General features: G+C 41.8%; 3 protein-coding genes across 3 annotated transcripts in view; 1 reads left to right on the top strand and 2 right to left on the bottom strand.

The window, feature by feature from the left end:
* Positions 1-3,474, bottom strand: part of LOC308077546 (NACHT, LRR and PYD domains-containing protein 1-like) — a gene marked incomplete at its 5' end in the record, with an annotated part of 80,820 nt that extends 77,346 nt beyond the window's left edge. The window contains one exon of the mRNA XM_080418295.1: positions 1,823-3,474. Coding sequence (XP_080274421.1) covers positions 1,823-3,474 — 1,652 coding nt within the window. The remainder of the gene's footprint in view (positions 1-1,822) is intronic.
* Positions 1-22,900, bottom strand: part of LOC308077547 (NACHT, LRR and PYD domains-containing protein 3-like) — a gene marked incomplete at its 3' end in the record, with an annotated part of 55,577 nt that extends 32,677 nt beyond the window's left edge. Inside the window, exons 1-9 of the mRNA XM_080418296.1 lie at positions 22,770-22,900; positions 14,837-14,976; positions 13,529-14,239; positions 9,848-9,975; positions 9,057-9,169; positions 8,347-8,399; positions 4,675-4,915; positions 4,471-4,496; positions 1,823-3,665 (exon numbers count right to left, since the gene is read on the bottom strand). Coding sequence (XP_080274422.1) covers positions 1,823-3,665; positions 4,471-4,496; positions 4,675-4,915; positions 8,347-8,399; positions 9,057-9,169; positions 9,848-9,975; positions 13,529-14,239; positions 14,837-14,843 — 3,122 coding nt within the window. The 5' untranslated portion in view covers positions 14,844-14,976; positions 22,770-22,900. The remainder of the gene's footprint in view (positions 1-1,822; positions 3,666-4,470; positions 4,497-4,674; positions 4,916-8,346; positions 8,400-9,056; positions 9,170-9,847; positions 9,976-13,528; positions 14,240-14,836; positions 14,977-22,769) is intronic.
* The window catches only part of gyg1b (glycogenin 1b), a 439,315-nt gene that overhangs the window by 304,553 nt on the left and 109,931 nt on the right, over positions 1-24,831 (top strand). The gene's annotated exons all lie outside the window — the stretch shown is intronic.

Below are 24,831 nucleotides of genomic sequence, written 5' to 3' on the forward strand. Positions count from 1 at the left end.
TACTAGTTTCGGGTCTGTATGACCACTTCCTGGTAAAACTGGAAGTGAACAGATCCACTTCTGGGTTGCGCCATTCAACTCCACACCCCTCAGAGAGTGTGGGTGACGTTTCAAGGGAATCTGACGAACCGGAAGTGGTCATTTTTTAAGATATTGGAAGTCCTTTGAGACTACCCACCAAGTTTGGAGCCTGTAGCATGCTGGGAACTGGACTAGACTGTTTAAACCCCAGCCAATAGGTAGAAAGAGGGGGACGGGGCTTTAGCAAATACAGCTCATCCCTATTGGTGGTCTAAGTCCACTAAACACATTTGGACTTGGTAGCATGCTGGAGTTATGGCTGTTTAAAGCCAAGCGAATAGGAAGACGGGGGGACCCCTGGGGGTCCCTGGACCGCACTTTGATAATCAGTGGGATGTCTGGCCAATGAGAGGAGAGATGGAATAGCTGATCTACAAGCTCACATGGTTTCACAAGAAAACATTTTGTGTGTGTGTGTGTGTGTGTGTGTGTGTGTGTGTGTGTGTGTGTGTGTGTGTGCGTGTGCGTGTGCGTGCGCGCTACAGATATACTGGACTGAGTCCAGTGGTCTGCTTTCAGCATCGTAATTAAAGCATATTTGTAGCAGCTGAAGCTATAGTTCGCGACTCGCTACAAATGGCAGTGTAGTAGATATGCTACTTTTACCCATAGACCTGACCTGTTTAAACAGAGAAGAAGGGCAAACGGCTATGTCCAAACAAATGGCTACATCGCAAAAAGTAAGTCAAAAGCAGTTTTTTTTTATTACTGTGAGTGGCCTGAGACATTGAGGTGATTTTGGTGTTGGTACAATCAGAGCGAGTTAAGAATTGAGTTAAAGAATTGTTTCAAATAAAGTGAATATTTTGGCCGTGAGGACGATTTGTTTGGATGTTTTCCGGGCTGATTTCAGGATCTAGATACCCTCTGCTTGCTCGTGTGACGCACACTAGATTCAAAAGGTTTCTTAAAACACCCAAACTTTGAACTGCAATTGCGAAAAAATGGTGTGACGTATTTGAATACCGTTTAAACCACGAAACATTTCAAAGTCTTGTGAGCTTCACGTTTCTACGAAAAGGTATGCCAGAGTAATGAGGCTGCAAAGGTGAGGTGGATTTGAAGATTAGATCCCATATATTCTCTATGGGATGAAACATGTATGAATGAAGTTAGAAGTTAAATATTTCAAAAAGTATAAACCTTTTCAAAAATATTAAATCACCAATGAAAATTCAAACATAGCTGAACATTGTAACGTTTGAATGAAGTTTAAAGGTGAATGTATGAAAGTATGTAACTAGAGCACAAAACGTGATCTAGAAAAATGGGCTCATTTCCCCATAGACTCCTATTATAGTGAATGTAAAAAGAAATATGAAAAGTTTAATCATTTTAAAAGTATAAAAAACATTTTAAAAGAAAAGTGCAATCCCACATAACTGCGTAAAGCTGAACATGTTGAAGTTTGAACAACATTTCTGGCACAACGTATGTGGAAGTAGTAGGGGGGACAAAAAAGTGAAGAACTAGTGTGTGCTCGCTGCAGTGAGCCCACAATTAAAACATGAAAATTGATGTAGGTTAGAGTTGTCCTATCAAAAAATGATGTCATATTTGAATTCTCCATCAAAAAACACATCAAATAGGCACCCCTATTTTTTGGGTATCCTTTAGAATCATTTTTGCACCTGAGTATGGCCCCCCTAGTATGTATGTGTGTGCATGCATGTGTGCATATATACATGCACGTGAATGATGTCCCCTGATCTAACATGTTGATATTAACATGGCTGCTAACCTGGCCTTTCTGCAGTTCCTCACAGCAGGGATCAGTCTTCTTCGCCCTAAGTCTGTTGATGTTGTGTATGCCTGCAGGTCCAACACGTCCAGAACCTCTTCTGACATAAGCAGCGTGTGGGCCAGAGCTGAACACTGGGTCACAGAGAGTACCTTCCCTGATCTGTTCTCTGACTGCAGGTACTGCTGGGTCTCCTGCTGTATTGAGTCCTTCATCTCCACCAAACAGTGTATGATGTTGATACATCTGTCAGTAGACACGTCGAATGCATTCATCTCCTTCAGGTTGTCGATAGCTCTCTGGACCTCCTCTGAACTGTTCTCTGTCTGACCCAGCAGGTTGCCTAACAGTCCCTGGTTAGATTCCAATGAGAGACCATGAAGAAAGCGGACAAAGAGGTCCAAATGGCCACTTACACTCTGCAGGGATTTTTCCATAGCAGCCTTCAGGAAGTCAGACAGGGAAGTGTCAATGTTGTAATCCTCCATGTATGTGTCCAGGACCTCCATGTTCCTCTGTGTGAAACAGTGGTACAGGTAGACTGCAGCCATAAACTCCTGTATGCTCAGATGAACAAAGCAGTAGACCGTTTTCTGGAAGAACACCCCGTCTTCTTTGAAGAATGCTGTGCACAAGCCTGAGTACAGCAAGTCCTCTTTCACATCAAGTCCACTATCTTCCAGGTCTTTCTCGTAGAACATGATGTCGCCCTTGTCCAGTTGATCATATGCCAGCCTGCCCAGCGTCAGAAGAACCTTTTCTTCAGCCTCTATGAGTTTCTCTATATCCGATTCATCTTTTCCACCGTACTTAATCTTCTTCCTCTTTGTCTCAGCCAACAGGAAGTGACAGTACATCTCAGTCAGGGTGTTCGGCAACTCGTCTGTCACCCCCCTGTCAAGATGCAAGTTCTGCACAACGATAGAGGTGATCCAACAGAAGACTGGGATTTCGCACATTGTGTAGAGATTCTTTGATGCCTTCATGATTGAGATGATTGAGTTGGCCAGGTTCTCATCACTGAAGTTCTTCCTAAAGTACTCCTCCTTCTGGTCATTGGTGAACCCTCGCACTTCTGTCAACCTGTTAACATAGTCCTCATGGATCTGTTCAGCTGCTGCAGGTCGTGTGGTTATCCATATGAGAGCAGAGGGAAGCAGTTCCCCCTTGATGAGGTTTTCCAGGATCACTTTCACTGGAAACTGCTTAGTCAGGTCTGAGAAGTCATCCGGGAAGTCACAAGTCTTGAGGTCCAAAAGGATTTTTTTTTCATCCAGGCCATCAAAAACAAACAGAACTTTGAAGGGGCTGCAGTTGTAGTCTTCTGCCATCTGCAATGCATTGAGGATGTCATTGAGATCTTCTTTCTTAATACATTTGGTTTCCTTGATGCATGTGTGAATTAGGTCGGCCAAACAAAAGCTTTCTCCTTCCAGCTGATTTAACTGGCGGAACGTGAACGGGAATATAAGGTGTGGATGTTGGTGAAACTGCTTGTTGGCCCAGTCATAGACAAACTTGTGTATGAGGAAAGTTTTGCCAATTCCTGCTATACCGACAGTCAGCACGGTTCTGTTCTCTGCTCCAGAATGGTCTTCAAAGATTTCACTGAGTTTGACTGTTTGTTCCTCTCTTATCTTATTAATCTCCATCCGTCTGACCTCATGATGTCTGTGAATGTCTCTGAAGTTAATGTCTACATTGTAGAGTGAAATGTAGACTTTTTCAAACATCATCTCACGCTCATGGTCCAATTTGACACACTGATACGTCTTATGAAACTTATTTTTAAGCATCTGTTCATAGTCAGTAATGAGAAACCGAAATGTTTTCACAGACAAATCTGTAAAGAACAAAGCAATTATTTGGTTAACAGCCTTGGTCATAAATATAGACCTACAGAGACTAAGGACTATCATCCTATGAGTGCAGTTGATCTTAACATGAGTGTAGTCTGGAGAAAACTGGGCGCAATGCTATCTTAAACATAGAAGCAGCATGCACTCCAGCTGGCATTGACTCCAGTTTTAAACCTGATGACCCATGTTATCCATGCAGGAATTATACTTGTTATAACTATTGGAATATTAATCACATTAAAAAGTGCTTTAATCTGTGAGTTTTTGTTGTGAGATTTATAATTGTTCATGTATTTGTTTTTAGAATAAATATGAAATATCTATATTCGTATCATTACTACGGAGTGTTTGTGCAGTAACATGTTTCCTTGTCTTTCCAGCTATTAAGTGAACAGAAAATACATTTTCAGGTGAGAGAACTCATACAAGGTAGGATAACAAAATAAAAATAAATAAAGTGGAAGTGATGAAACAAATAAATTAACAGACAAAAGTTGAACTAAAGCACATGATCTTTGTGGTGTTCTCTCTCCTGATCGGGTGATTTTTTAAATATCATTTTTGGAGACCCTGTTACTGAACAAAAAGTGTATAACTTCATTACTATCAGAATATACAGCTTTAACTTTTTTTAACAATAGACTTTTTTCTTTAACCAAAAATTAACACTTACAGTACCGTTAATTGACAGCAATGAAGTTAATTTGAATTGGATTTCACCGTTAGTAATGCTAGTAGACCTAAGACAAAATCTTCTATTATAGTCGACCAAATTTAAACACCACTCACCAGCCACTCCTTTTGGTTGTTCTGATCTGAGTGGCGGAGGAAAAGGAAAGCAAAATATGTTATACTAACCAAATATAAATCTATCAATTCTGTATTATATTAATACAAATAAAAATAAATAAAATAAAAAATAAAATCTAAACTATAATAACACTGGTAATACAAAGTTTGGCCTAAAGATGAATTGAAATGATAATTACTTACAGATCACTGAGAAGATATTTCTCATATTCCTCAAGACCTTTGTAGAAAAAGTCTTTGGCTTTTCTGGAATTCAGTAGAGTATAGAGTTCCCTCATCTTGTCCTGATTGGTGGCCTTATACGTCACATTATCGTAGCCCTCTTCGGGGATGACTTCCTTCTCTAGGAGCAGATCCAGGATGGGTTTGACCATGGTCACGTTCTGAACCAGGAAACGCCGGTGTTGGTCAATGAAGTGTTTCTCTGAAGATGAGAGGAATTAAAACACGTAGGTGAAACTATATGTGCGAAAAATATTAATATTCACGCGCTCACACACACACACACACACACACACACACACACATACACACACACACACACACACACACACACACACACACACACACACACACACACACACACACACACACACACACACACACTTCTCAATAAATACATTCTGTAACAGGGTTTCCTGTATACATCTGTTTGGAATGTACCCTTCTCTCTTTTGATTACAATATCTAAAACATTTACTTGGTGTTGGTCATGTTCCATAGTAAACTTTTTTCTAAAAAACTGTTGTAAAAAATCAAGAAAATGTTCTAAAAATATTTTGTAAAATGTAAAAGATGAAATGTTGTCTTTTGATAAGTTGTCTTCTGACAAAATGTTTATTAAGTCTTGGTACCGCCCCTGATCACCAGGTGGGGCTGGTAACCAAAATCATTCATTCCTGTATAAAAAGAGGTCATTTCCTGTTTTCTTGTTTATACTTGAAAAAGACCGAAAGGGTCGAAACGTCGTATCAGCTGTTTGTTTGAAATAAAACCTGGAGCATCAAAGTGAGTTGCGAGCCATATCTTTGTCTTAAAGCAGAGGTCTTCAACAGGGGGTCCGCGACCCCTAGGGGGTCCGCGGAGGTACTGCAGGGGGTCCGCGAAATTGTTGTTTGATTAAACAATATTTTTGTTTCTTTTTTCCCCCCAAAATGTCAAATTGTCTTTAAACATAACATGAATCCAGAGCAGAGCAAACAGATAAATGGAGGCACAATGCACAATGACATGGTATGTTTATACATATTTTGTAGAGAATTTTTATTTTGCACACCTACTGGGGCAGGTGCATATAGGCAATATAAAACACAATTGTATACATAAATATACAATATATGTGTATAGCCCCCCTACCCTACGAGGTATGGGGTCCCTGCTACATCTCCCCATCAGTTTGGGGGTCCCTGGCCTGAAAAGGTTGAAGACCCCTGTCTTAAAGCAACATATGTACATCTCCTCTTCTACCCCAGAATTTAACCTTTTTTCCTGTGCAAGTGCTGATTTTTTTTTTTTTTTTTTTTTTACCATTGAGCTAATAGAGCCTGCCTGCTTGCTCAGGGGATAAATTGAATCTTGACCATCAGGCAGAGATGGGAAGTAACGGAGTACAAGTACTTCGTTACTGTAACAAAGTAGTTTTTTCAAGTATCTGTACTTTACTGAGTACTTATTTTTCAGACTACTTTTTACTTTTATCCGTTACATTTTAACACAAGTAGCCAAATCAAGCACATAACGTGCGAGCGGCATAATGTCAGCATCGCAAAAGCATCGCAAAAGCTGTGTGTGTGTGCGTTTACTTTTGAAGTAGGCTTGTCTAGGCTCACTTGCTGTGTTTGAATGAAGTACAGTACAGTTGTTAATGTCATCTCTTGCTGTGTGTGTGTGTGTGTGCTTGTGCGTGTGCGTGTGCGTGAGAGAGAGATGAAGCAGGGACCCCTTAGCTGAGAGAGAGATGAAGCAGGGACCCCTTAGCTGAGAGACAGATGAAGCAGGGACCCCTTAGCTGAGAGACAGATGAAGCAGGGACCCCACTACATATTGTATGGAATTGTGTTGCAGATTAAAGTCGATTTCATAGATAGCTTCATAGACTGTCATCAGTGTTGTGTAAATGATTTTTTTTTGTTAATTTCAGACATTTAACCACTTAAAACTTCAATAGGCTACTTAGTACTTGATTTGCTCCTTTCCCCCCTACACCAAACCTCTGCCGAAAATAGCCGATCTACAAGCTCACAACGCCTTGCAGCGAGAGGCGTTGTGAGCTTGTAGATCGGCTATTTTCGGCTAATGTTCCCCTGAGAATAGGGATGCTATAGGGTTCAAGTGGTTAATGTAAAAAAACAAAACATCCTATCACACAAAGATTTGGCGGACCCCTATAGTAGCTCTGAGGATCCCCTAGGGGTCCCGGACCCCCTGTTGAAGACCCCTGGTCTAAAGTAAAGTACAGAACACTATGCAACCAAAAAAAAAAAAAAAAAAAAAAAACAGAAGTCTCGCTAGACGAGATTGAAATCTCGAGATTTCAATCTCGTCTAGCGAGACTTCTGTTTTTTTTTTTTTTTTTTTTTTTTTTGGGACAGTGTTCTGTCACTATGAACGTCAGATCTCACAAAAAAAAAAGAAAAAAAAAGCTATTAAAATATGTGATCTAACCTAAGGCCTATCCGCGCACCTTTTAAGCTGTGGCGGCTCAGGGGTGGAGTTATGAAATTTTTCTACTTTACCATTCATCCTAAGATATCATAACGTCATAGAAAAGGTAAGAAAACTTTAGTCCAAAATTCCCCTTTAAGGCTGCTATCTTGTGGACTGTTATAGTTGTGTGGATGGTTGATTGTCAAACAGTAACTGAATATATATATTTTCTTTTGTTGAGTTTTTATCACACAATACTTACTCTGACCTTTTTGAATCCTGCGCCTGACAAATAACGTATGGAGAAAAAAAAACACTAAAACCAATAAAAACTAAACTAAAACTAAACGTTCTCACAAAAATAGAAACTAAATAAAAACTAGCAAACCCGCTCTAAAAACGAACTAAACCTAACTGAATTCGTTTTTTTTTGTCAAAACTAACTAAAACTAACAGAATTAGGGAAAACAATTTTAAAACTAAACAAACAAAACTATAATGAAAAATCCAAAACTATTATAACCTCTATTATAACCTCTGCAGTTACGTGTTTCCTTGTCTCGCCAACTCTTTAGTACACAGAAAATTAATGTTCAGGTGACATAACAGGTGAGAGAGAGATGAAACAAACAAAAGTAAAACTAAAACACATGATCTTTGTGATGTTCTCTCCCCTGAGCGGATTAAATTTGTAACCCACCTGAAAATATATATATTTGATCTGGAGAGATGGGGAGACCTAGCCTGATTATCAGCCTGAAGCTGCGTGGAGCTTCAGTCTGACATTGGCTCCATGTGTCGGCGATTACAAGGGGGAGGGGATTAGAATTTCCCCAAAACCAATCCTAAGGGATCCCCACGCCCACCTCCGACTCTCATTGGACAATACATTTTGTACCGGAGAAGTCCTAGGTTCCCATTTACAACTCCAGACCAAGAGGCAGTCCACTCAGAGAGTGGGCGGGGTCTATGGTATGGAACAAGGTTAGGGGAGAACCCTATTACTGAACAAAAACTCTATGATTACGATCACAATATAGAGCTTTAGTTTTTGTTTAACAAAACACCTTTTTCTTTTAACCAAGAAATATAACTTACAGCACCTTTAATTGACAGCAATGAAGGTAATTTGAATTGTATTTCACAGGTAGATAGTAGATCTAAGCCATATTAATTGAAATGTCTTCAATTATAGTTGAACAGACTCACCTGGGGCTGCAGCCGCTGAACTGAGTGGTAGAGGAACAGGGTGAGCGTCCCTGCTGTGAGATGCAAAACCTTTTATACTAACCGTATATAAATCTACCTTTTCTGTATTAATAATACATTGTTCTATAGCAGTGGTTCTTAAGATGTGGGTCAGGACCCCTAGGGGGATCCCCAAATGATTTTGGGGGGTCCCCAGGTGATTAGCTTAATGCACAACATTGTTTTCTCACAACAGTAAACAGTAAACAAACCAACATACAGTATACGTGTATATCAGGTATCTGCATATTTCTAAATGTTAGGACTTTTAATACCTCTAAAATGAAAATAAAGAAATAAAGAAATAAAGGACACAAATTATGTAAATAGCTGATTTACAGTGAGGCACTATTATCACAATATGAACCGAGTCAAACTAAATGTAATGCCTCAACTCCTACAATTCCTTAGTGTTTTTCAGGGTGGGGGGTCCCCAGTTCAAATAATGATTATTTTGGGGGGGTCACAGCCTGAAAAGGTTGAGAACCACTGCACTACATAGTCAATAGGACCAAAACATTTGTCAGTAACGTGATTTAAACGTAACCAAAGATAATGAAAAAAAAGTTGAAAAATAAATAAAGATGAAAACGAATGAAGAATTGTAGAGTATAATAACAGTGCTAATACAAAGTTTGGCCTAAAGATGAATTTAAATTATAATTACTTACAGTTCACTGAGAAGACATTTCTCATGTTTCTCAAGACCTTTGCAGAAAAAGTCTTTGGCTTTTCTGGAATTCAGTAGAGTATAGAGTTCCCTCATCCTGTCCTGATCGATGGCCTTAGACGTCACAAAAAAACGTATAATCATATTATATTATTATTATATTATATTTAGGGCTGGGACTTTAACTGATTAATTTCGATTAATTAATTGCAGAAAAAAAATATGGGATCAAAAAGATTTACGCATTTTAATCCTGCTTAGATTTTGCACCACGGAACCTTTCTCACTGAGCGAGTTTCAGGCTTACCGATCATACCGGTGCACCAACCAACAGACAAGAAGCCGATGTCAATCAAGACATCTTTATTTTGTATTTCTCCTAGTGGTCAGGGTTTCACTGTTCTGGAATGTACTTGAAAGTATTGTGTACTGAATCTCTGAATATATTCCTAAAATGTCTCCACTTTATGGTAAAACTGCTCTGTTGGTCTGTTTAGTACCACCTTGATAAAAAAATAACTATTTTGTTGCTTAAACTTATGTATTCACTCATTGATTCACTCATATACCAAAATCCGTTTGAACTGAAAAGAAATTACTTCTCAGGGCAAATATTGATGCGATTAAACATGCGATTCATTTTGATTAATTCATTACAAAGCCTTTAATTAATTAGATTTGTTTTTTATCGAGTCCCAGCCCTAATTATATTATAATATTATATTACATATTATTATTATTATTATTATTATTATTATTATTATTATTATTATTATGTATTATTAACTTTACCTTAGATGTCACAGTATTGTAGCCCTCTTGAGTGATGACTTCTTTCTCCAGGAGCAGATCCAGGATGGGTTTAACCATGGTCACCTTCTCAACCAATAAACGCTGGTGTTGGTCAATGAAGTGTTTCTCTGAAGATGAGAGGAATTAAAACGTAGCCGTTGGTGAAACTCTATGTACATATTCATATAGATATATTGGCTGTTATTTTCTATGTATGCCTGTCCTTGAATGATCCTGCCTATTGGTTAATTACAAACTAATCATATTTTCATTGTAGCTATTGCTGTATGAGAAATGTAACAAATGGTGAATGAGTTATGGACTACTTTTAAACATTTGCCTCACTTTCCTATAAAGTTGTCCACTAATCATCCTAAATGATTCTAAACTAAATAGAAGAAAGAAAAAGAAAATCCTGTGTTAAAATTATTACCATCCTGTGATGGCTGAGGCATTGAATGAGGGCTCCAGCTAGAGTCTTTAGTGCACTCTTGTTGAGAAAAGAGGAAATGCTGCCCAAAAATCATGTTCTTTGATTGACTATTTTGATCACTTTTAATGCAATTTTTTTCCACCGGCTAGCTTTTAATCAAAAATGCAGCCCAAATAGGTAACCTCTTCTTTACTTGAGATTAAATTATTGTCAAGGAACAGTAACGCCTCGGATGCTTCTCTGGGAACCCCACAGCTCACTGGACGAGGACGGTTCCTTTGACATCAACCACTTGTTCTCTTCTCTCAAGGTAGGATTTCATCCTGTTCACAGATGTGTTATCAAAATCAATCAACCTTCAGCTTATTCAGTAGTATTGAATGGTTTACATTGTATAACACCTTTTGGAGGTCCAGCATGACCATGCCGCAGCAGTATTTGCCCGAGTCTACTTTGTGTTTGATGTAGTCGGCCAAATATAGTAGGCATGGTGTCAGTGGAGAGGGATGATCTGAGATTGTAATCAGAATAGCAGTTTACGTTCTGTGAGTACTACTGATCGCGTTTACATATATCAGGAACCGTAAAGGCATGCTTCCTTGTGGAACACCATAGCTCACTAGGGGGGGGGGTCGCATCCAGCCCACTGATTTACTGTCAAAACTAATTGTTTTCAGTTTACCAATCAAAATAGAGATTAATGGTGTCAAAAGCCTTTTGGAGGTCCAGCATGACCATGCCGCAGTATTTGCCCTGGTCCACCTCTTGTTTGATGTGGTCGTTCAAATAGAGAAGGCATGTGTCAGTGGAGTGGTATTTTCTGAGGCCAGATTGGAATTTGTAAATTAAGTTTTTTTCAGCAAGATACTTTTCAACCTGATCATAAACATTTTTATCCATGACTTTCGAGATGGAACTAAGAATAGAAATAGGGCGGTAGTTGCCGGGGCCTAATTTACTTCCTTTTTTGTACAGATGGATTACTCTCGCTATTTTGAAATTATGGGGAACCTGTCCCTGTTTGATGGAGAGGTTTACTATGTGGGTGATGATGGAGGTAGGTGAGTCTTTGAGAAATTTGGAGGCAATATTGGCGAGGCCAGTGGCCTTGTGTGGTTGAAGTGCACTCAATCTTTTGAACACCTCATAGGTTGTCACCGTGGAGAGTTTTAAATCATCTTTGCGTACACCTAGGTTTTTGTAGAATTGTTGGATGTGCTCTACACCAAAACGCCCAGAGTGAGAGGGCAATTTGTTTATCAGTGTTGTGGCTATGGTTGTAAAGAAGATGTTTATGCGATTTGCCACATCCAGCTTGTCTGTAATGAGAGTGTCGTCCGACTTAATGTTGATGTTTGTAAACCTGGTTTTATTTTTTTTCTGCAGCCTACAGTAGTTGGTTGTTAAGCAACTTCCAAAGCTAACGTGGTTTGTTTGTGTTTTCTTAAATTTTATCATTGAGGTAGTTTTTTCTTGCTGATCTGGTCATAGCAGTTACCTCATTTTTAGGCTGATTTCACTGTTTTATGAGATTCATAAGGTGGGTTTTGAGATCATTGTTGAGGCGTTTGGCAAGCTTGGTCTCACATTTATGAACTTCAGAGCACTTTTTGTCTCTGACTTTCATTGCAGTAAGTATTCATCCATGGCTCCGAGCGGGTTTTGACCCTGGTGGTTTTCATGGGTTCATGGGAGCCATGCTATTCAAAATTGAGGTGAATTTGGTTTTGAAGCCATGCCAAGATTCGTCTACCTGTGTGCTGTTTAGTTCGTCGGACCAGTCCTGTATCTCTAGACTGTGATAAAAGTCCTCACTTTCGTAGTTTTTGATGTCTCTGGTCATGACTGTTTTGTGGTAACCGGTCTTAGGTGGGGGGGGGGTTCGGTTATAAAAGATCATGTAATGATCACTTAGTCCGCAAATAAAAACACCAGTCTTTCCTCTCACAACCAGGCCTTGTGGGCTGAATAACTATCGTGGGCTGAATATGCTCATAACTCTCTACCTGTTGCCTCCACTGGTTTGTCTCCATTTCACTGCTGTCTCGGCTATCAGCCCTCTCCGTTTCCCTCCCAGGACGAAAAGGCTTATGTGCCCTCTGCCCAGCAGTTCCTCCGCCGCTGTCACAAAGTGTGGCAGGCCGCCCGGTCCTACTTGCTGCGGTCATCTGCCAGGGTCAAGCACTATGCCGATCGTCGTCGTCGCCCAGCTCCTTCCTACCTTTGGGGCCAGAGACTGTGGTTGTCATCCAGGGACTTGCCTCTACAGGTGGAATCACACAAGTTGGCTTCTCGTTTTGTGGGACCTTTCCCTGTCTCTAAGGTAATCAGCCCTTCAGCAGTCCGTCTCAAACTCCCTCGCCCCCTTTGTCGGATCCATCCATCTTTCCATGTCTCTAGAGTCAAACCTGTCAACCAAGGCCTGTACTGTTCAACATTACCATTTGTCAGTTTGTCGTAGTAATGCCTGTCTTCTGTTCCAGCCTGAACCACCACCCTCTTACCCGTTTGTTCCTGGACTGAGAAGTTGACTGGTTGTTTTTGGATTAACCTTTTGCCTTGCCCTTGCTTGTTTTGCTGTTTGATGACATACCTCTGGTATTGACCTTTTTCTGGTTTGGGGAATTTAAGTAAAGACTGAGTTAGCTTCATTCTGCCTCTTGCTGCTGTTTTCGGCATTTGAGTCCTTCTGAATATTCTGACATTGATAGCATTCAAGATGTCTCCGTTCATCCAAGGTGCAGTGCGGGCTTTGACCTGTACAACTATCGTGGGTGCTACGATATCGATTACAGACAAGAATGCAGATTTAAAACCAGACAAGGCCTCCTCGGTAGAACATTGGACCAGTTCATTTTCTCCAGAGCTGTTGTTAGCGCTTTCACTGATCAGAATCTGATTGTGTTGTGACAATAGACTGCAGATTCATGAATTTTGGTGTTGTAGTCGCTAATCAGAATTAAATCCAAGATGACTATGTCTGTCACATACTCCTCTATTAAAATGCATTTTGGTCAGTAGATGGCACCAATTATCAGGGAATTAGCGTCAGGATAAATTACTTTTATCCAGATAGATTATGTGGAGTTGTTTCGTATGTCTGAGAGTACATTAAATGTAATGTTAGATCTTACACAAATACACACCCCTTCCCCCACACTTATCTCTATCCTTCCTGATGTCTGATAACCTTCAATCTCAATTTCAGACTCATCACGTTTAGTTTTAGAGAAGGACAGAATTCCCACCTGTGTCTGTCGCTGCCGGCTGAGATGGTGGGATGGTCGGGTCTTCTCCTACGGCCTCTGGGGGTCCATCTGTATCAGGTGAGGTAGTCTGTGCCCAGACACTGTTGTTTGTCGGCTGATTCGTAACAGGGAGGCTTTGGTGTGGATATCCAGTGCTTGTGTTACCAGCGGTGTTGTTGGATCCAGAAGGCAGGGTGGTATCATTAGCATTGCTAGCTCCGAGAGCTAAGCTGCTGTTTGCCCCGTTAGCTGGGATGCTAGCGGTCTCTGTAGGCATGATTTCCGGGCACTGTGTGGCAGCGATGGGTCCAGGGTTTGGTCCAGGGTTTGGATGTATATTCCCGGACAGAAGCAAAGTCATGGCTATGATCGCCTTTAACTGCCTTCTGCCATCTAGCTGTGTCTGTTTGTTCTTCCTTGAAGAGACCACATTTCGCCCGGCCAGTGCTTTTGTAAGCATCAATGTTACGTTTCCTGGTGATGCACTTTTTTCCTTGGAGTTACTCGGAAGCTGCACATCTCGAGATTCTGTGAAAATGAGTCCCTGTAAGATCACAGCGTAAATCAGAACAATGTAATTGCTGACGTTGAGGATTTTTCTCAAGAATTTCAGATGTTTTCTGCGTTGTAGTACGGAGCTCGGAATTGTGCGTCCTCTCTCCATGGCAGCCGGATGCAACTGTGATGGCTGAGATGATGCTGTGCTGCTCTCTGAGAGAGAGAGAGAGAGAGAGAGAGAGAGAGAGAGAGAGAGAGAGAGAGAGAGAGAGAGAGAGAGAAATTTAACTAAGTAATTAAGTAGCCTTGGGAACCATGTGGACCATAGGACATGTAGCCTATCCTGTTGCTGTAGCGTGAGGCAGCTTCATGTAAAAGTACATCCCCCAGCCATGATGTACAAGTACACCTTGACATGATGCTAGTATGTCACAGGGACCCAAATCCAAACCTTGAGTGCCAAGCATGGAGGTATTGGGTTTTGTTCGTATAGTCTTTGATATGACCCAGCTGGAGGATCGAACCCGACCGCCCAATCTCAAGGCTGACACTTTATCCACAAGGTCACTGAGCTGAGTTTGTGTAAACTATATATTATTTGTCCTAACTTATCTTAATATTTACTTCACTTGTGTGTTTCTGCTGGGTATTGTTGACACACGTACAGGAAACTCTTTTTCTACATTGGAGCAATAAACATATTTCATTGTTGTAGCCAGTGTGTACATTTCATCTTATTTTTTAGAAAATACATTAGTTGGTAGGACTATTAATGAAGCGCACAAACATTTGCTTGTACAGTATGCTTACCTGCCATGACTTCTGTCTGTCAGTGGTCCTGGTCTGGAGACGTTAAACGTTCATGTAGAACTGTGGTCACACAGCGTCAGATACACGTTGACACTTGATACTAAAAGGGTTTCTATTGGCTGGTTAGATGAAGTGGTGAGCTGGGTGGGGAGACAGAGAGACAGATGGTCAAAGTGGATTCCTACACACATCAACAACAACTGATCCTGTCCACTAGAGTTGTGGACAATAATCGACTCTAAGATTCATTGAGTTGTGGCCGAGCACAATTCTGCACCGATGCAGTGACGTGACATGATCGGTTATGACTATAGACGTTTATTGTTGATTTTATTTGTCCTCACTGTCTGTGATGCTGTGGTAACTACATGCCACTACGCTCTCTCTGTGGGACAATGTGAGGCTGAGAGTCATAAATGTTAAATGTTGCATTCACCCATTCACACGCCGATGGAGGAGGAAACCATGCAAGGCACCAACCTGCTCATCGGGAGCAATTAGGGGTTCAATGTCTTGCTCAAGGACACTTCCACACTAACTCTGGAGAATCTGTGATTTACAACCGCCACTCGACCAAGTGTTCTAATCCACACACACACACACACACACACACACACACACACAAACACACACACACACACACACACACACACACACACACACACACACACACACACACACACACACACAGTTAATTTAACTCTGAGTCAGAGTTAAATTAACACTGAGTTTTTTACTGTGTGTTACCTACTTTGAAGTGCCTTCTTTTACAGCAGTGAAAACCTTATTTTTGAATTATATGTATTTATTATACATCATAAATTATGTTGTAATTCACTGCAGAATGATTTATGTGTTGTTATTGAAACTCTCATTATTAGATAAACAAGTCACGGCAATAAGTGAGCGAGAGAAACAAAGAAACAGACATTTTCACTTTTGATTAATTGACATCTTTTTGTATCTTGCACGAGAGGGGATGAGGAGTCTGCCACAAGCTCAAACTGGGACAACTTCCTGGAACTTGTACAAATGTTTAGCCAGTATGACAGTGTACTCAAACTACATTTAGACAATGTCAAAGATAAGAAAAACATACGCGTAAGAGGTGTCAGATTTCACTCTCATCATACAGAACACATAGCGATCTCATAAAAGCCCTGGCCACCTTCATAAAAAGAGAGATAAGGAAAGAAATAGAATAGGCCAAAATATATTATAGATACTCGTAGATGAAACCAGTGATGCATATCAAAGTGAGCACTGGTCTCCTTGGTTGTGCGTTATGTGTTTGAAATGGATGTCAAGGAGTGCTTCATCCAGGTCTGTAAGGTGTCAAGAACATATATATAGAACGATACTCATCTCTCGTAGTGATACATTTCATTGTAACACACCCGGATACAGAAATAACGTCAATCGAAGATTTCCGTTTCCGTCTGCTTCCGGCTTTTCGAGACAGGGTTTTTTAGCGAGGCTCGCGAGGAGGAGGAGGAGGAGAAGGAGGACGCGGCGCTGCGAGGCGGGGGTTTATTACGCGAGGCTCGTGAGGAGGAGGAGCCTCCTCCTCCTCCTCCTCCTCTTCACGAGCCTCGCGTAATAAACCGTCCTCCTTCTCCTCCGAGGAGGAGGAGAAGGAGGACGCAGCGCCACGAGGCGGGGCTTTGATGCGAGGCGGCGTGATGAGGAGGAGGAGGAGGAGGAGGAGACGGAGCCGCGAGGCGGGGCTTTGATGCGACGCCGACACGGACCTGTCTTTTGTTGTTCCCCCCACGTAGCAACCAGGAAGCTACGCTAGGGGAACGCTGAACACGCGTTCACACGCACACGTGATAATAGTTATTGTCCATGACGGAGGCGCACCAACTCAGCAGAGCTTGAGGCCGAGTGCGCGAGTGCCCGCGTTGACCGGCCGATGCTCTGCTAGTCGACTGAGCGCCGTCCGAGTTGTAAACCGATAGGGACAGAATAGTTATTTTCATGGATCACTGTGTGTGTGTGTGTGTGTGTGTGTGTGTGTGTGTGTGTGTGTGTGTGTGTGTGTGTGTGTGTGTGTGTGTGTGTGTGTGTGTGTGTGTCAGGGAGAAACTAAAACAAAAGCCAGAACACAATAAAAGTATCTTAACAGTCCTGCTTTCAATAAACCAAATTGAAAGAATGAGCGCGTGCGCGTATGCGTGCGCGCGTGTGTGTGTGTGTGTGTGGTCGCGGCCATATATGTTTGTGCACTTTAGTTGGGAAGCCTGGCTCGTGGCTCCCTCTAGTGTTTTTTCTAAATTGAAAGCATGAGCGCGTGTGCGTGTGCGTGTGCGTGTGTGGTCGCGGCCATATATGTTTGTGCACAAGCCTGGCTCGTGGCTCCCTCTAGTGTTGTTTCTACAGAATTGCTGGGTGGGTGGTAAAAACGAGCGCGCCTTCGCCAATCTCCCTGGTTCTCCAATCTCCCTGTAACATATACATTTTAAACTCAAATCTTTGCTTCTGGGGGTCCCTGGAACCAAATATTTTCAGATGGGGGTCCGCGGCCAAATACATATCATTTTGGGGGTCCTTGACATGAAAAAGTTTGAGAACCACTGATTATAGCAACATACATCATACATCATTTTATAAAACGTATGCTAGCAAGCTCATAGCGCTGCACTCGGTGCCGCGCTATGAGCTTGTAGATCTGCTATTTTTGAATAGTCAAATAAATATGAAAGTGACACAGATGTGATCCCGGTCTTGGGTTAGGAGAAAACAGTGAAATCAGCTGGGGCAGTGCACAAAGGGCATCAAGGCCACTGTGGCCGTGGGGCATGTATTTTTTTGAGGGGCTCACAGCCAAACAGAGAGGCAACGAGAGCCATGGCCGTCATGGCCGCCGTGAAATTCCTGCCCTGGCTATAACACAATATAGACTCTAAACCAGGGGTGTTCAACAGGGGGTCTGGGACCCCTACGGGGTCTTCAGAGTTACGACACAGGGGCCACTAAATCTTTGTGTGATAGGAAGCTTTTTTTACATTAGCCACTTGAACTCTATCAAACCTATTCTGGGGAGAACATTAGCCGAAAATAGCAGATCTACAAGGCAATTTTCGGCAAAGAGGTTGGTGTAGGGGAAAAAAGGAGCAGAGCAAGTACAAGTTGTGAGGGTTTTAAGTGGTTATATGGCTTTATTATCCAAATGATTGATCTGAAACATTAAATAGAAAAAGTGCTCCTCGGAGCACAGGTCTCCGCCAGGTCAGGTAGGTTATTGTGGCCTGGTTTGAATGAAACGCAGCTACAGTGTTGCCAGGTTTTGAGAGAGAAACAAGCAACCTCGTCTATGAAAACAAGCCCAAAAGAAGCGAGCCCTTCTACATTGGCTATTTGAAAATAGCAGATCTAAAAGCTCACAACGCGTCGCAACGAGCTTGTAGATCTGCCATTTTCAAAAAATTAAAGTAAATCTTGAAAGTAATTTTGGAAAACATTTTAACACAAATCCCTGGCACAAATTATTTCCAGATGGGGGTCTATGGACAAATTAATATATATTTAATATGGGGGTCCTTGCCATGACAATGTTTGAAAACCACTGGTTTAAACAACATTAGGAAACAAGCCCGAAACTATTCCAAAAAAACGCAACCCACAAGCCACAACTACCAATATTTACGAGCAACTTTACAGAAAAGCAAGCCCCCAACGTCGCTTATAATAAGCAGACATGGCAACGCTGCACAGCCAGCGTGCTGTGAACAGAGCCGTATAAGAGAGTTACGATACTATAGCGTTGACTCCCACCGTAAGAATGGAATGCGGAATGGCTCAGTCTCAATGAGATAGTTCCAATGTTTGGAACTACTATAGCCCATAGCAGCCCGCTTTGCGGCGAGATCAAAGCGTGACGTTACTCTCTCTTCTACACTCTGTCTCTGGCCATGAAAACACACAGGTAGGGGAGGGGGGGCGCTCTTCCACTGTAGAGCAAGTGATGTGATTGGGCCATCACGCAACCCCCCCCCTCTTCCACCTCTTTCAATGGGCCGCTTCTGGAGTATCAGCGGCCGTGTGGTCCTAGTCGTTCTCTCTCTCAAACACACACACACACACACACACTCACTCACTCACTCACTCACTCACTCACTCACTCACTCACTCACTCACTCACACACACACACACACACACACACACACACACACACACACACACACACACACACACACACACACACACACACACACTCTCTCTCTCTCTCTCTCTCTCTCTCTCTCTCTCTCTCTCTCCCCTCCTCTCTGTCTCTCTCTCACACGTCACACACATACACACGCACACGGCACCAATGTGAATGAAGCTAGGGAAAACAAACGCACAGCGTCACGTAAGCACAGACACGAATCAAACACAGAAGGTAGCACCGATACAATTAAATAAACACGCAAGCACACACACACTGACTCACACACACACACAGGGACTTCATACAGTCTCTCTACGTTGCATAGCTCATGTGTCTGTGTTGTAATTCGGTCAAAGCCTCGTCAAGTTAACTTTTCTAGCGATGTAAACTTTCTCCAAAAATGTACAGCTTGAGGCCATTTCCAATGTGATTAAAGCTGCGATCATGTTTCTTAACTTGGCAAACCCACGATACCTTTCTATGTCCAATGTCTCCCCCAAAAAGCAAGCATGGGAAACCAAACAGGCTTTAAAGGTTTAATGACATTCACTTTTACACCACATTCAAAGTCTTTGTCCTGGTCCTTCAAAAGTGTACAAAAAGTTTTAAGTGAAAATTCCATTCCAGTGATCCATGGCAGGTGTTTTTCTCTCACATTTCTAAAGCCTTTTCAACTGCAATGAAAAAATAAATCTTTGCCTGCGGGTGTCGCTGGTGAGGGATTTTGCCTGTCAATCATCGCCTCTGCCAGGGGCGCTGACTTTTGTGCGCGACCATGGGGGCTGAACTTGACCACCACTCGCCCCCCCCCCCCCCCCCCTCCACCCACTGCGTCGCGGGCATGTAGGCGCGCGAAGCGCGCGCGATTTTTTTTTGCTTAATTAATTCATTAAATGACCATAAAACAACATTAACAACACTCTACCCATCCTTCAGTGTGTCCCATCCTCAAATGTTTTACTTAAATAAAAGTACTTATTTTAGTAGTAGCCTATAGTTACTTCTACTCCACTACATATAGACAAATATTGTACTTTTACTCCACTACAATTATTTGATAACTTTATTTACTATAGTTACTTTGTAGATTTTGATTATTATTATTACAAAACCACTTATACAGTATATATACTTTGGCAATTTGAAAATAGCAGATTTGCAATGCGTTGTGAGCTTGTAGATCTGCTATTTTCAAAGAATTTGTATACATTTTACACGTTTGAAAACTTGTGAAATGGGACCTTCTGCATAATGAGTACTTTTACTTTTGGTACTTTAAATACACCAATACTTTTCTACTTTTACTCAAGTACATTTTGAATACCTTACTTTTACTTGTAATAGAGTATTTTTACACCGCAGAATTTATACTTTTGTTTAAGTAAAACATTTTAGTACTTTTTCCACCACTGGTATTCAGTGCATGCAGTGAGTGACTGTTAGTGCACACAGGACGAGGGAGTCAAGGGACACAGCATAGCGACCCTTCATTTCAATAAGGGCACACGGCAGAGCCAAAACCTGCAGAACATGTTTAGCACACAGCCATAGCCATGGTTCACATGACGCTTGGTGCCGAGTCCCCCTGGTCTAAACAAGTTGTGTTCGATTTTTCGAGCCGCAATAGCCCCGCCCCCCCCCCGCCGCGAGCCGTTTCTCTGTCTGGGCAATTGTTCTAGGTGTCAACGGCGCGTTAACACCTATCTGCGCCCCGCTATAGTAATGGTAATAGTAATGGTACTGTAAGTTTGAGCCTGACATCTGAGATTCATGAGGGGGCTGACCAATTGACTGTGGGGGCGCTAGCCCCGACGCCCCCACGTCATCGGCGCCCCTGGCCTCTGCTCCGCCCCCCCCAAAGGAAAGGATAGGGGAGGGGAGGGGCGAGGAGGAGAGTGGGCGGGATTAATCGACTGTGACCTCACTGTCGAAGGGCCAAGCTCAGATTACTTTTCAGCCTAATTATTCAGAAAACCCCAGACCACAGAAAATCCACTGAATGTTCTAAGTTCATGTTTTTGGGGTGTAATTGAGGTCATAAAACCCCAAATAAAACATTGAAAATAAAAAAAGTGAAAATGAATGTCATGATACCTTTAAGTACTTGCTGTTTCCTTTTGTGTAATTTAACACTGGGCACCAGAACCTACTGGGCCCCAGTTACACTAACACCTACTGGGCCCCAGTAACACTGGGCACCAAAACCTACTGGGCCCCAGTAACACTGGGCACCAACACACAGTGGGCACCAGGTGTTTCTGGGCACCAAAACCGACCCAACCTTAATCCTAACCCTAACCTTAATCCTAACCTTAATCCTAACCCTAACCTCAGAAAAACAATGCCTAACCCTAACCTTAATAACCTTATTTGTTGCAAACGTTTGCAGTCCCATAACTTTAAGAAGTTGTAGGTTGTAATGTTGCCTGTCACAAATGTGTTGCAACAGATGGTCCATATTAACAGGAACATTTTGAAATAAATCCACATCATGATGTCACAGTAAAACTGATTTGGAAAGAAAAAATAAATCAACATTATACTCGTCGTATTACTGTGAAAATAATGTTGGAAAATGCTTTACTTTTCACAGAGGATTTAAACTAGAAAAAGAGCACAGGTCTCCACCAGGTCAGGTTGCAAAAATCGGCCTCCTGGTGGCGCTAAAACAGGCATGTGTGAACTTTCACGGCAATTGGACGCTCATTCATGATTTAAGGCATTTTGTTCAAAGCGTGCCACTCCTGCAAATTGTTGATGCCAATCTTAGCCAATCAGGTAAGTAATCAGGTGAGTAATATAAAAAAAAACTTTTTGAAAAATGGACCTGCTGGTGGCGCTATAAAAGGCAAAATGGAGGTTTTTCCTTGGCCTCTACTGCCGATCGCAGTGCAGTTATAGGTAAACATGTGAATCAGCCTGTTTTAGCGCCACCATGAGGCGGATTTGAAAAAAAATAGGGTGGCATTTCTTTCTTGGCCTAGTGGGAATGTGCATGCAAAGTTTCACGGCAATCGCACGCTAAGTTCATGATTTGTGGCATTTTGTTCAAAGTAGACCACTCCTGCAAACTTTGGAAGCCAATGTTAGCCAATCAAGATGGAATGTGAAAAATCGGACAGCTCTGTCTTGATCACATGACTATAGAGATACCGTGTACCGATTTGCGATATGTTTGGACAAAATCTGCAGGAGTAATATTTAAAAAAAAAGGTTTAGCAAAACTCAGCATACTGGTGGCGCTAAAACAGGCTGATCTGAACAATCTGTGTCAGAGGTTCTGCTCTGGCATCCGGGGAGTGTGTGTGCACAGTTTCACGTCGATCCGGCCAATGGTGCCGGAGATTAGCTGTTCACAGACGGACAGACAGACAGGGGGCAAAACATAGTAGGCCATGCCTTCAGCCTGGTGGAGACAATTCCATTGTGTGACAGTAGATGTCGCTGTTCAATCATATTTAAGTCCATGCCCTCCCTGTTCCCCAGGTTGGGTGGATGGGTGGGTGGCAAACTGCCAGGCTACTCAAATGTTTGGTTATAATACTTTAAGTACATTTTGATACCAACACTTTTGTACTTTTACTCAGGTAACATTTTGAATTCCGGACTTTTACTTGTAACAGAGTACTTCTACATTGCAGTATTGATACTTTTACTTAAGTAAAACATTTGAGTACTTTTTCCACCACTGTTCACGCTCCACCACTGTCTGTTCGTGACTGACTGTAAACGAAAGTGTAAATAACGTTTTAATTGTATGATGCATTATTTAACGTTACCTGTCACAGATGTATGGTAACAGCTAGTCCATGTTAACAGGGAAAGTGTTGAAATAAATCCACATCATGATTTGACAGACCAAACATCAACTTAGAAGGAAAAATATTCCAACATCATGCTCCGTCCTCTGGTTGAGGAGTATGAGAAATACTTTCGTTTTCACCAACAAAGGATTTCCACACAACATAAAGATCTATTCATGTCAGTTAAGTCATGTGACAGCAGATGCCACTGTTGGAACATATTTAGGAACCCGAGGCCTCAACAAGTCAATCTCTGCAGTGGTGTACTTGAGTAGCCTACTTCCTTGAGTATTTCCAATTTCCAATACTATAACTGCTACTCCACATCTCGGATCCACATATTGTACTTTTACTCCATTACAATTATTTGAAAACTTTAGTTACTAATTACTTTGTAGATTTTGATCATTATTACAAAACATATATTAACCACTTCAGCCCTATACATTTCGGCCATTTGAAAATAGCAGATCTACAAGCCCACAATGCGATGCATGTGAGCTTGTAGATCTGCTATTTTCAAAATTGTTATACATTTGAAAACTTGAAATGGGACATTCTGCCTAATGAGCACTTTTACTTTTGGTACTTTAAGTACATTTTGATACCAATACTTTTGTACTTTTACTCAATTTAGAATTCTGGACTTCACATTGCAGTATTTATACTTTTACTTAAGTAAAGCAATTGAGTAAATTTTCCACCACTGTTGTTATTTGCTCTTGTTTTGAGCGACCTGCCAGCACACGCCTGCTGAGAGGTGTGTGACTGGCACCTGAGCATGGGTTCTGCACAGGGGGGTGTATTGGTGATTTATTTCCCCGGCGTAACAATATTTTATGCGTGCAGATAGGATAGTAGCAGCGCACTGAAGCAAAAATGCTGTATTGCTTAACGTTAGCCTCTGTATGCGGGGACTAAGGACACATTTTCACACTCACTTGTAAACCTGTTATGCAAAGTAGCCATTTGGGTACTTCGCTCATGAATCACACACAAAAAATATATCTTAATAATGATAACAATAATAATAATAATAACAATAGAAAGGGTGTTCATGGCAGGTAGTGCTCAATGTTAAATGCTATGACCCGTGAACAGACTAGGCTCGGTGAACACGTAGTAGTTCATTTCAGTCAGACAACTCTTGGATTGGATTAGAATATATATTTATTGAGCAAGCTTGAGCATGGATATAGAAAGCATAAGGAAGCATAGTTTGGCGTCAGGCCTCTGAATCCATTCACTCCCTGTAAGAATAACATTTTAATAAATGTTACATGCCAAATAGCATTTACAGGTAATGAATAAAGACCCCCACAGGGATCTAGAAACAGAACCTACAGGTGGATGCCGGGGAGGCGGTGGGATGAGACTATTCATGGTCAGCAGCATACGTAGGCAAGTAAGGGCAGCAGATCCGGCAGGATCTCGGCAGCAGCAGCGTCGCACGTCAGAGCAGCAGAAGACCGCAACCAGAATGAAGAGGTAGGCAGAGCATTACTTATAACCCACCGACCAGGAGAAGAGTGCATGTGACTTAGTCACCTGATCGGTTAGCCCAATCCCTTGAGTTGCCTGGCCTGAACTAGCTCCGTAAACTGCGCCTCATTTCAGTCAGACAACTCTTGGATTGGATTAGAATATATATTTATTGAGCAAGCTTGAGCATGGATATAGAAAGCATAAGGAAGCATTGGCGTCAGGCCATTCGTCAGGCCATTCACTCCCTGTAAGAATAACATTTTAATAAATGTTACATGCCAAATAGCATTTACAGGGAATGAATAAAGACCCCCAAAACAGCAAGAACCCCCAAAACCGCTTGGGAACACAGAGCCTGACGCCGGACCAACCATCTGTGAGAATGGTGGAACTTTGTGTTCAGCTAAGCATGATGAAATGTCCGAGTTCCTCAGCATTTGATTGTTAAGCTAAACAAATGCAAGCATGCATCCATGTGTTCAACAAGCCTGATGAATCCAGGTACCTGTTGATTCCTGAACCCAGGAGTCCTAGACGGTATCCTAACACTACG

The sequence above is a fragment of the Gymnoscopelus braueri genome, assembly GCF_963280865.1.
Source record: "Gymnoscopelus braueri genome assembly, chromosome: 21".
Taxonomy (NCBI): domain Eukaryota; kingdom Metazoa; phylum Chordata; class Actinopteri; order Myctophiformes; family Myctophidae; genus Gymnoscopelus; species Gymnoscopelus braueri.